The sequence below is a fragment of the Mastigoproctus giganteus genome, chromosome 7 (genome assembly GCF_048544385.1).
Source record: "Mastigoproctus giganteus isolate SK-2022 chromosome 7, ASM4854438v1, whole genome shotgun sequence".
NCBI classification, from domain to species: domain Eukaryota; kingdom Metazoa; phylum Arthropoda; class Arachnida; order Uropygi; family Thelyphonidae; genus Mastigoproctus; species Mastigoproctus giganteus.
This window is the reverse complement of record NC_143581.1, coordinates 180988500-181002319: the sequence shown is the minus strand read 5'-3', so window position 1 is coordinate 181002319 and position 13820 is coordinate 180988500. Positions and strand designations below refer to the sequence as shown.

Sequence of the window (13820 nt, the reverse complement as noted above, 5' to 3'; positions counted from 1 at the left end):
AGACAGATCACCTAATAAACTCACTTGTATTATAAAATAATTGGAACTTCAAAGTGTTTGAATAACACAGTAAGAACTTTTATGGCTTTCAGACAAAATATTTGCCCATACACTATGTTCAAGGAAATTAAACAATGTGTATATAATAATACATACACTGCTTTCTCATTTTTATAGCTTTTTGTTCTGTTAATTACAATAGTACTGATTTCTACTATTTTTTTTTTGATAATTTATTTTATTTACACTATGTTCAAGGAAATTAAACAATGTGTATATAATAATACATACACTGCTTTCTCATTTTTATAGCTTTTTGTTCTGTTAATTACAACAGTACTGATTTCTACTATTTTTTTTTTTTTTTTGATAATTTATTTTATTTTAGCCTAGGTCTATTCAAGGGTGACACCCCTCACTCCCAGTATAACAGTCCTCCCCCTATAATAGTTTCTTTTATATTATTCCAATCCAGGGACCCCAAAACTGTGCCCAGCCCCATGTCTCCGGAGCACTTAAGTGGGCAATGATTTCAGCTACATTATGGATTAAGTAGACTTTAGCTTTGTAATGAGTGATTAACCACTTCAAGGTCGGTGTAAATTTCTTTTAAGAGAAAAGAAAACTGAAGTAAGCTGAGGAACAATGAGTACGAAGTCGATTTCGCAATGTTTGTCTCAGCACAAGACTTAGAATTAAGGTTGGGGGTTAATGAAAACAAGTTCTTTTCTGGATTGTTGTACATGGAACCATTTGCAGTGTAAGGCCGATTATTTAAACACTTCAGATGTGCGTTGTTAATAACAGTAACCTATTACACAAATATGTCGTCACTGTTATTATAACTGTTAATCTCACCGTGGTAAAATAATCTCTGCACAATGGCTTTCTTTTTCTCACTGCATTTTGGTTCGCTTCACAGGTTCCCCTCTCCATTTCCAATACTGATGTAGTTCTTTTACAGAGGTAGATAACTTTTTGGGTACCTCGTACGATCCAACACTAAAACATATGTACTAAAATTTTCTTCGTTTTACCTTTTCAATTTCCAAGTCCCTCTCAACTCGTTGGTTGCTCTTTACATGATGAGGGAATGTTGTGTTTGGCAAGAATAACGTATCTTTATAGTTTCCAACGGGAACGCAATATCCCATATAACCACCTTCTACAAACTTTGGAGAAATTAATCGCGAAAACAAAAACTTTAAATAGCATTTCCTACGAACAACCACAAAACAAAGAGACAACCACATGGCAGTCAGTTCCTGTAGTCACAGACTCTGTGACTGTAGTATTACTTCAAGCTCCACCTATTGTATTTCCTGAAATGTTATTTTTATGAGTCGTCTACTCGGGGTAGTGAACTTTCAAAAATCTCATATTATGGCCATATTAGTGCAGCCAGGGCCGGCGAAACGAGATAAGCCTAATAAAAAAATATTATATTACGGTACCCGTAATTGATTACATAAACCTGTATTTGTGTCTGTAAATTGCGTGTATTCTCTGGTCAATTTGGCTGTGTTGTTGGACGAAAAAACCCGTTTCTGGGGAAAAATTCCTTGCTATCTACGCCTGAGACCGACCAACTTAGCCATGGAGTGAAAGAAGCCCATTAATTAAAATTTCTCGCGTTATTGACGAAATTCGACCCGGGCCTTTTCCACCCGGTGTGGGGAGGACGGTGGCGATACCACACAGTAGTAGTAAATACAAAGTGGACACTCTCATAGACGATAATGTTAATTCGTTTTAAATGATGATATTTTAAGGAATCCTTATGTGCTGTGATGTAATGACTAGATCGTAGATATAGCTTAGCTTAATTTTTCAGCACTCAAAAAAGTTAATAGCCGCGCACGAGCGACTTTCGAAATCGTCTTCAGTTAGCTATAGCTTCACTATAGCTAACTGAAGACGATTTCGAAAGTCGCTCGTGCGCGGCCATTAGCTTTTATCTCACTTCATTTAATTTATTTTAATTAGACAACCATAGAATGGAAGGTGCACTTTCCTTTCTTAGAAAAATTTTTAAAGCCCATAACTTATTTTTTTAATTTATAATCCCCGTAAGTTATTAGAATCTCATAACCACTATGTACGTGGTAAAACTTTCAACCAACTAAGCGGATTACTATGAGGTGAGTGCTGAAAAATTAAGCTAAGCTATATCGACGATCTATTTCTTTTACATGGGAAGCGCATAGAAAGTGTAGCCATCATTGTATGAACACGGAAACAGGCCGGAACATTACGAAGAGTTCCTGGAGAATTTTCTACAGTTTTGTAGTTTCCATGGATACTATATAGACAGTAGCGGATTAAGGTGGGTTGAGGCTTCGGTCGCAGAAGAAAATATTGGGCCCCTTAAAAAAAAGAGAGAGACAGGGAAAATAAAAATACATGTTAACCATTTTTTAAATAAATAAAAAATATTATGTACTATTAATGTTTTATTTCCAATAAAATTTGAATATAATATATGTATAATATAATTAATAATAGCATAATAATAATCACAAAATTTTGAACTAATAGTTGAACATATTAGTTCAACTAATTTGTTGGGGTTTGGCGTGGGCCCTTCAGAAGTCGGGGACCAGGGCACGCGCCCGGTTCGCCTGCCGTTAAATCCGCCTCCGTAATTAGCATTAGCATTAGTTGAGGCATTTGATGCAAGAAAGCAAGCTTATGCAGCATCAGCCAAATAAATAAATAAAAAATAACCACTTTCACTTCACCCCTCCGTTCGTTCGAAATACCTGTCCAGCTGAGCCTTAAACTTATTTTGGCTATCAACTTCCACGACAAGGGATGGAAGTCTGTTCCACCAACCAACCAACCAACCACCCGCAGGCTAAAGGCAAATTTCCGCACGTCTATCCTACATCTGTCTTTTCTCAATTTGAATTTATGCCCTCTCAGGTGATTACTCTGAGCAAGAGGAAGAATCCCATCAGCGTTGAGCATGCTCAAACCATTCAAGGCTTTATACACCTCTATCAGATCACCTTGCCGGTGCCTAGTCTCCAGACACTGTAATTTGCAAAACTTAAGCCTTTCTTCGTAAGAGCACCCCTTTGTTCCATTCACTAATCTTGTTGCCCTTCTCTGTACTTGTTCCAGCATCTCTACATCCTTCTTGAAATGAGGCCTCCAGACCTGTATACAGTACTCTAGGTGTGGTCTGACCATTGCCTTATACAAGGGAATAATCACCTCCTTATCCCTGCTAGAAAAATTCCTATATATCATCGACAATACACCACGAGCTACTCTTGCAGCCCGTCTGCACTGCTCAGAAAACTTCATATCTGCCTGCACAACCACCCCCAGGTCCCTTTCATTCTCTACCAATGTCAGTGTAGTACCACAGAGTTGATATATTGCTCTGGAGTTGCTGTTTCCCATATGTAGTACTTTACGTTTGTCAATGTTAAACTTCATTTGCCATCTCTCAGCCCATCTGCTCAACCTTTCCAGATCCTGTTGCAGTAGCATAGAGTCAGTAGTGTCCTTGACAACCCTGCAAACCTTCGTATCGTCTGCCAACTTGGACATTAAGCTTGATATACCATCATCAATATCATTTATAAATACAGAAAACAATAATGGATTATGGAATGTATAATGGAATAATGGAATGTATATAGATTCACTGATTATTAGTATGAGATATTCATAATTAATTATTATTTCTATACAAAAAAAAGAACTCTATGAAAGACGGCTGAATAATGAAATATAAACATAAGTAAATATTTCGAGAAAAAATAAATAAAAGTTATAAGAGCTGTGTGGGAATGTGATGGACAGTGGTTTTCTGCTTCCTCAGTTCAAATCCAGTTTTTTCCCCTTATGTTCTTCAGTGTAATATGGTAATTTACTTAAGTTTTCACACATATTTAATAAGCAATTTTTTTTTTAATATTTTTAATACAATGGCCACACATTGGCCAAAATGCAGCCTAGGAGATTAAGATGACAGTCATGTGCCAGTTCCAATAAACATTAATAAATACAGAATTTTTAAGTACACACTACTGGGTTCAGGTATGTAAAAATAAAAGGTTTCAGTACAGTGAGACAGGTGCACTGGTCTCACTGTACTGAAACCTGCTATAATTACCTACAATTTTATATACAGTAGTATATATAAAAATTCTTCATTTATTAATGTTTATTGCAACAGGCACACATGACTATCATCTTAATCTCCTTCTAGGCTGCAATTTAGCCAAGTCTGCCATTTCATTTTAAAATATTACTTATTTGATCTTAATTCCATAAATCTACACTAAACTGTTCTAGGTTTCAATGAACTGAACTCCTTTTGACTTCAGTTTTAATTTTTATTTAATTCTTTTCCTTTATTTATTTATTATTTTGGGCCTGAGATCATATTAAACGAACCCTGCATCATTTAGCTGCTAACAGATCCACTAATATATATATGTATATATATATATTTTTTTTTTTTTTTTTTTTTGTATACTACACAAAATTACAAAGAATCTGGAATCAATGGAGAATTTGGAACACAATTATCTGACTAAATTTTGACTGCCTTATTACTGAGTTAGTTATTATCTTTAACAAAAGTAAGTTAGCATTCTTTCATATATATATATATATATAAACATGAATATTAAATATAACCTATTAAAGGTAATGTTTAAAAAGTTACATAGGATAAAAAGATATTCAGTTGATGAAATGGTTTCGGTAGATGAAAGATTAATAAATCAGGTATGACAGATGCACCTAAAAGTGCAAAACAGCATTACAGCATGCAAGAGTATATATAAGTTGTATTAATATATTGAATAAAGTATGCATAAATGGATGTGAAAGTTACACAAAGTGCCAGTAACTAGAAGGGTGAGGATAGTTGAAAAATAATTATAGTGAATATGTGAAACAATGTTAATATCCTAAAAGTTATGATGAATTAAGAAAATTATGGACTGAATTACTAAGCCAATGGAAGGTAGAAGAACTATAAAATAAAATTAGTATATCAAACTACCAATAAACCAAAAATAAAAGTAAAAAGTGGTAAAGCTGTCATCAGTTTAGTCTCTAGAGCAAAGTTTCCAGCTTCCCCCTCCCCCCTACTTCTCCTTCAACCCATGCATGGTACTAAGTACTATAGGTTTTGATACCTTCGTGTTTGAGGTTTTCATAAAAAAAAAAAAAAAAAGATATGGGGGGAACATATTTAGATAAGGGTTGAATATAAGTAAGGCAAATGTGCTTGATCTGATGTCAGCTGAAACAAATATTGATACATGATGACAGCTGTACCACTTTCTACTTTTATTTTTGTTTTATTGGTATTTCGTTGTACTAATTTTACTTTACGGTTCTCCCACCTTCTATTGGCTTAGTAATTCAGCCCATAATTTTCTTAATTCATCATAACTTTTAGGATATTAACATTCTTTCACATATCTACTACACTTGTTTTCCAGCCATCCACATGCATACTTTATTCAATATATTAATACTGTACAAACTTATATATATAAAGGCATGTTGATTTAAGTCATAAAATTAAATAAATTAATAATAGTAATAATAAAGCAGTGTGTCACAGTCTTTAATACAATCCTTGATTTCATAAACTGTAAAGATGCTTTGACATATATTCCAATGCTGTTACTGAGAGATAAGCTTTGCTTTCTTTGCTAATACAAATTAGCATTAGCATTAGTAGAGGCATTTGATGCAAGAAAGCAAGCTTATGCAGCATCAGCCAAAAAAAATAAATAAATAAAATAAAAGATAACCACCTGTTCGTTCGAAATACCTGTCCAGCTGAGCCTTAAACTTATTTAGGCTATCAACTTCCACGACAAGGGATGGAAGTCTGTTCCACCAACCACCCGCTGACTAAAGGCAAATTTCCTCACGTCTATCCTACATCTGTCTTTCCTCAATTTGAATTTATGACCCCCCAGGTGATTACTCTGAGCAAGAGGAAGAATCCCATCAGCGTTGAGCATGCTCAAACCATTCAAGGCTTTATACACCTCTATCAGATCACCTTGCCGGTGCCTAGTCTCCAGACACTGTAATTTGCAAAATTTAAGCCTTTCTTCGTAAGAGCACCCCTTTGCATTAGCATTAGCATTAGCATTAGCATTAGTAGAGGCATTTGATGCAAGAAAGCAAGCTTATGCAGCATCAGCCAAAAAAAAAAAAAAAAAAAAAAAAGTAACATAAATAAATAAAAATAACCACTTCCACTTCACCCCTCTGTTCGTTCGAAATACCTGTCCAGCTGAGCCTTAAACTTATTTAGGCTATCAACTTCCACGACAAGGGATGGAAGTCTGTTCCACCCACCAACCACCCGCTGGCTAAAGGCAAATTTCCGCACGTCGCACCTTGATTACTGTCATTTACCGCCCTTCCAACCTTGTATCATCTGCAAACGTGGACATGAAGCCCGATATCTCTTCATCAATATCATTAATAAATATAGAAAACAACAATGGGCGCATCACTGAATCCTGGGGGGACTCTATTAATAGTTATATCTATTAATAACAACTCTCTGTCTTCACTCAGTCAGCCATCTCTTTATCCATAGCAGTAACTTGCTCTTAATGACACACTGCTATAATTTGTATAATGGTATGTTATGCCTAACAGTATCAGAAGCTTTTCTAAAATCCATGTATGTGATATCGAAATTAATTTTTACATTTACTGCGTTTGCATTATCTTTATCTTTAATATTTGTTCCATTCACTAATCTTGTTGCCCTTCTCTGTACTCGTTCCAGCATCTCTACATCCTTCTTGAAATGAGGCCTCCAGACCTGTATACAGTACTCTAGGTGTGGTCTGACCATTGCCTTATACAAGGGAATAATCACCTCCTTATCCCTGCTAGAAAAATTCCTATATATCATCGACAATACACCACGAGCTACTCTTGCAGCCCGTCTGCACTGCTCAGAAAACTTCATATCTGCCTGCACAACCACCCCCAGGTCCCTTTCATTCTCTACCAATGTCAGTGTAGTACCACAGAGTTGATATATTGCTCTGGAGTTGCTGTTTCCCATATGTAGTACTTTACGTTTGTCAATGTTAAACTTCATTTGCCACCTCTCAGCCCATCTGCTCAACCTTTCCAGATCCTGTTGCAGTAGCATAGTGTCAGTAGTGTCCTTGACAACCCTGCCAACCTTCGTATCGTCTGCAAACTTGGACATTAAGCTTGATATACCATCATCAATATCATTTATAAATACAGAAAACAATAATGGATCCAATACTGAACCCTGAGGGACTCCACTAACAACATTAGTCCACGATGAGCAAGTGTCCATTGATTACCACTCTCTGTCTTCGCCCCCTCAACCACCCCTTTATCCATAGCAGCAATTTGTCTCCAATGCCACATTGCTCCAATTTGTGCAGCAGTCTTCCATGTGCAACAGTATCAAAAGCCTTTCTAAGATCCAAGTATATAATATCAAAGTTATTCCCTGCATCCAGTTCTTTTGTGACTGCATCATAGTATCCAATCAAATTGGTCAGGCAAGACTTCCCTTTAACAAAACCATGCTGTGTCCGAGTTATAACTGAAGTCTTGTCTAGATGATCCTGCAGTGCTTCTTTAACCAGTGCCTCCATTAATTTTCCTGGAACAGAAGTTAAACTAACAGGTCTATAATTACTTGTGTCGCCCTTTGATCCTCCTTTGTGAAATGGGGTCACATTTGCACATCTCCAGTCCATGGGTACTCCCCCTGAACCAAGGAAACTCTCATAATTATGGCTTAGGGTTTGCTTAATTCCTTTGCTGCCTCCTTTAATATAACTGGATAGATCCCATCCACCCTAGGTGCCTTTCTTGTGTTTATCTTCAACAATTTCTCCTCCACTTTACTCTCAGTTATTACAAGATTCTCTAGCTTACTGCCAGAGTTGAATACACTTCTGGCATTCCCCTCGCTGAATAACTCCTCATGTGTGAATGTCAATGCAAAATATTCATTTAGTTTGTTAGCTACCTGAGCAGGATCATCAACCGTTGACCCATCGATATCAAGTGGACCAATCTGATTCATCATCTTCCTTCTAGAGTTTACATAAGTAAAGAACTCTTTGCTGTTTTTCTTTGCAACGCTTGCCAAAGATTTCTCGTAATCTGCCTTTGCCTGCCTAACCTTCTTTGTAACTTGGTTACAGATCAACTTGTATCTATCATAGGCTTCTGTGTCACGTGTTAATTTGTATGTATCCCATGCATTTTTCTTCTCTGCCATATGTCTCATTAGTTCATCTGACATCCACTTAGGCCTAAACCTTGAACAATATTTCTTAGTTGGTATGTAAAGCCTAGTAGCTTCCAAATCTTTGAATGCTTCCCATTTTGAATTTGCTGTTGGTAACATCATCAGTTGGTCCCACTGTATAGAATTTAAATACTGTCTCAGTCCATCGTAATCTCCTTAAGAAAGCAAAAACCCTTCCCTTTACCTCTAATAGTAGTTACCTCTTTGAGTAAATCCCACTTCAGCACACTGTGATCACTGCCACCTAGTGGTTCATTTACCTGCAGATTCTTAATGCATGAAGAATCACTACTGATAATCAAATCAAGAGTATTACTCCCTCTAGTTGCCTCCCGAACATGCTGATGTAGAAAACAATCATCCAATAAATCCACAAAAGTCTTGCTACTGTGTGAGTGACCAGCCCCCAAATTCCAGTCAATATCTGGGAAATTAAAATCCCTCATTATAAGACTCTCTGATTTACTGGCCCACTCTATTTCCCTGTACAGTTTCTTATTATACTCATCAGAGTGATTAGGCCTATAGCACACTCCTACTCTCAATTTTGATCTCCCAATGCTTATGTCACACTAAACTGACTCGACACTGCACTGTCCAGCGATGTTGACTGGCTTCACTTCCTTGAATTTTATGTATTTCTTAACTAATAGCATAACCCCTCCTCCCTTCCTGTAGATATTGTACTCCCCAAATTCCAGTTCTGCATTCCTTATATCTGTGTGACACCACGTCTCTGAAATCCCCACAATATCTGCCTTTGATGTTTTGAGCAATACCTCAAATTCATCAAATTTATTTACTAAACTCCTAGCATTGGTGTACACGCAAGTATACATGCACCTGTTATTTTTCTTAGCTACCCTAACACAACCCATGTGTTTACTTGTACCCCAATTATTCCCAGCAGTCTCTGAAATATCCTGCATCTTATTTTCCAGGCTGCGGCTCATTCCAATAGGAGCAGTGCAAGAATCACTTTCACCTCTGCCAGTGGCTACTGTTAATCTATTAGTCCTTGTATCCTCCCAATCTAGCAGTTTTCCGACCCACCTAACACTGCCTCGATAGCATCAGCAAACATTCTTGCACCCTTTCTATTTAAGTGTATCCCATCCCTGTAGAAACAGTCTCTCCTGTTAACAAGTACAGACCAGGCTGAAAAAAATTCTACCCCTTGGGCTTTGCACAATCTTTCCAGGGCCGGATTGATCGACAGGGCTCTCATCATATACTCCCTCCTATCGTGTCTGGGCAGAATTGCAGACACTTTCAAATTCAACCCTAATTCACGGCTTTTTTTCAACAGTGACCTGTACTTTTTAAGTAATTCCGCCGGTCTCCTGCTCTTAATATCATTAGTGCCAACGTGTACAACTATATCACCTTTTGTGCCCTTAAAAGATGATATCTACTCTACAACGTCATCAACCTTTGCCCCTGGCAGACATACCCTTGTCCTGTTCCACCTATCCTTTTTACAAAGCATGTTTCCCGTTTCCCTGATAATAGAGTCACCAACAACTACTAGTTCCTTTGGGACCAGCACATTCTGCCTTAGTATCTTTCTTACAACACTAGCATCAAAATTCAGATAATTTTGATATTGGAATTTTAAGAAAGATACTGATACAGATAAAGACTGAAACATGCTTATAACTTTCTTGTGCACAGTTTACTAGACTAAAACAAGTGGGAGCTATCATATAGAAATATCTAGATTTAAATTATTTAACTATTCGATAAACCATTATTTCAATTAATATCAATAAATTATTCATATTAATTAATCTGTGTACACAGAGTAGTAAGAATGGACACTTGCTCAGTTATTCCCAGCACCATCATTGTATGAACATGGAACTAACACAGCCATCAAAACCCAGAGAGTACTAACGCGCATGCCCAATGCTAATAAAGCTGTTACTGTATGTGGATTTGATTAGTGTTAATGGAGCGTAGCAAGTTTGATTTACATTGCTTTTATTGTTATTATAATTATTTGTGTAGTTGTCTACTGACATCGTGGACAGAAAGAAGTATTTCTTTAGGGTAATTCTGCACTTTATTGTCGTGAGTCATCCCGCAAGTTACCACCAGCTCCAACCTGTCGTGAATCCTATTCTGATGGGCAGTTCCAACTTGACTGAGCATGCATGACACTGACTATATTATTATTATTAGCCATATGGTGCAAGGAAGCCTGAAGCTTATGCTGCACCAGCCAAAAAAAAAAAATTCCTGAGGGAGAGAGTCAGAAGTAGAAGGGAATCACCAAGAAATCAAGAAAGAGAAGAATGATGATATCCAGCTCAGGACCCTGGGTGTGCCAAGCCCATACTCACCAGATGTGAGCCCCTGGGGTAATATGTATTACATTTGTGAAAAGGTGAATTAAATACATATAGTACTTAATGCTATGGATCCAATTATTTTAACTTTCTATCTATATATAAATAAAGTTCAGCCATTATCAACCCACTGCAGGATGGAAGCCTCCTGCAGTCCATTATTGTTTTTATAACTATCTACTTTTATTTTTATTATCAAATTCTTATGTAGTCAGGAAATTGTTTTTATTCTTACTGAAAAGGAAAAAATTAAAATTACTGTGAGTACGTAGTGGATTGCCAGTACTGTAATGTATACAGACCGGCAGATAGAGTGTCGCGCATGCTCTGTGACAATTCCCAATACATAGACGGGCACACAGAGAAGTAAGATATGTTACTACTCTAGTCAGTACCGCGCATGCTCAGTAAAATCGGAACTGTTCCATAATAATATGTGGACCGGCAGATACGGAGAGTATCGCGCACGTTTCGGAACTGTCCCTCAGAATACGATTCACGAGAAATTGGAGCTGACGGTAACTTGCGGGCTGACCGAGACTCACGACACTATAAAGTTCAGGATTACCGAGAAGTGCTTCTCATATAAATCTGGAGTGCAATTAGTAGTAGTAGTAGTAGTAGTAGTAGTGGCACATGATGCAAGAAAGCAAGTGTAGGAGCTTATGCAGCATCAGCCAAAAAAAAAATCACACCATTCCCTCCAAATGCCTGTCCAGTTCCTCCTTAAATTTATTTAACCTATCAACTTCTACAAAGACAGATGGAAGTTTGTTCCAGCAATTAACCACCCGCTGGCTAAAGGCAAATTTCCGCACATCTATTCTACATCTGTCCTTTCTTAATTTGAACTTATGTCCCCGTAGGTTGGTAATCTGAACAAGTGGAAGGATCCCATCAGAATTCAGCGTGCTCAACCCATTCAAGGCCTTATAGACCTCAATCAGATCACCGCGCAGGTGCCTAGTCTCCAGCCACTGCAATTTGCAGAACTTAAGCCTCTCTTGGTAAGAGAATCCCTTCATTCCCCTCACCAATCGTGTTGCTCTTCTCTGTACACGCTCAAGCAAATCTACATCCTTCCTAAAATGAGGCCTCCAGACCTGTACGCAGTACTCAAGGCGTGGCCTGACCATTGCCTTATACAGAGGGACAATCACCTCCTTTTCCCTGCTAGCAAAATTCCTATATATCATTGACAAAACCCCATGACCCGCCCTAGCAGCCTGTCTGCACTGCTCAGAAAACTTCATATCTGACTGCACAATTACTCCCAGGTCTTTTTCATTTTCTACCACCTTAAGTGTAGTACCACACAGTTGGTACGTTTCTCTGGGGTTACTTCTACCCATATGCAGTACTTTGCATTTGTCAAGGTTGAATTTCAGTTGCCACTTCTTAGCCCATCTGCCCAAATTATCTAGATCCTGTTGCAGTAGCACACTGCCATTACTGTCATTAACAACCCTGCCAACCTTTGTGTCATCTGCAAACTTCGACATTAAGCCTGATATACCTTCATCAATATCATTGATAAATACACAAAACAACAGTGGACCCAACACCGAACCCTGTGGGACTCCACTAATAATATTAGTCCACGAAGAGCAGCACCCATTGATTACCACCCTCTGTCTTCTCCCACTTAACCATCCTTTTATCCATTGTAGCAACTTACCCTTAATACCATTCTGCTCCAATTTGTACAGTAGTCTTCCATGCGCAACAGTGTCAAAAGATTTCCTGAAATCCAAGTATATGATATCAAAATTATTTTTTGCATCCAGTTCCTTTGTGACCACATCATAATAACCAATCAAATTTGTCAGACAAGACTTTCCCTTAACAAACCCATGTGTGTTTGAATTATTGCTGCAGTCTTGTCTAGATGATCCTGCAATGCATCTTTAACCAGCGACTCCATTATTTTACCCGGAACAGAAGTTAAACTAACTGGTCTGTAATTACTCGTGTCACCCTTCGATCCACCTTTGTGAATTGGGGAAACATTTGCACATCTCCAGTCCGTGGGAACCTCCTCTGAGTCCAAGGATGCTCTCATAATTATGGCTAAGGGTTTGCTTAGTTGCTTTGCCGCCTCCTTTAAAATAACTGGATAGATCCCATCCACCCCAGGTGCCTTTCTTATGTTTAACTTCAACAATTTCTCCTCCACTTTGCTCTCAGTTATTACAAAATCATTAAGCACACTGCTACAATTTGATAACCTTCTTCCATTTTCAAATTGTAATAATTCCTCACGTGTGAATGTAGATGCAAAATACTCATTCAGTTTGTTTGCTATCTGAGCAGGATACTTAAGGTAATTGATCATAATTGATAAAACCAGGAAATATTTAATCAAATGTAAAAAAAAACAAAAAAAAAACGGTAATCCGCCACCTCACATCCACACAACGGTGGATGTGGGGCGGCGCACCATCTTGCATGAATATGGTATCCTGAAGGCACTCACGTTGTTGCAGCTGTGGTATTGCGAAATTTGACAACATTTCATAATATCGCTGTCCGGTAACGGAACAGGTGCGAGGTCCAGTTGGTGCTACCTGTTCAAAAAAATATGGCCCAATCATGAATGTGGCCGCAAGTCACCGCCAGCTGGCGTGAATCGTATTCTGACGGGCAGTTCCGACTTGACTGAGCATGCCTGACACTGACAATACGTATACGTATACAGTACTGGCAATGTACTAACCCAGGGTACCGCAACGACATTCCAGGGTTGCCACATAATTTGGGTTTAAGTTACTTAAACTTTTTTTTTTTATTTATAATTTTTTTTCATTATAAAAAGATGTGCGGTATCTTTTTAATTTTGTAGTGATCTAAAATTGATGTTTATTTAGTACTGTACTTCTATATAAAGAATAAAATTATTATATATATACAGGGTTGTTAAAATTAATTAAAGTATCCCTGTGTAGAGGGCTCTGGAGCGAGTTCTAAGTCTCGTACTGAAGAGAAATTTGGACAAGTACAATAAAGAATGCGCTCGTCATTTGTTGGGGGGGGGGGTAATGTTACAAAATTTGTCACTATATGGCGCTGTGGCAATATAAATCACATGAACAGCGCTGTGTCAACTGGAATAGCCAGCATTAGACGCATGACCTATAATGCTATCCTTCAGA

The 13820-nt window shown here is 37.8% G+C and overlaps 1 protein-coding gene across 1 annotated transcript in view; it reads right to left on the bottom strand.

Annotated features, from left to right (window-relative positions):
* IleRS-m (Isoleucyl-tRNA synthetase, mitochondrial) overlaps positions 1–1253 on the bottom strand; it is a 403472-nt gene extending 402219 nt beyond the window's left edge. Inside the window, exon 1 of the mRNA XM_090378489.1 lies at positions 1038–1253. Coding sequence (XP_090234615.1) covers positions 1038–1253 — 216 coding nt within the window. The remainder of the gene's footprint in view (positions 1–1037) is intronic.
* Positions 1254–13820: the final 12567 nt, after the last annotated feature.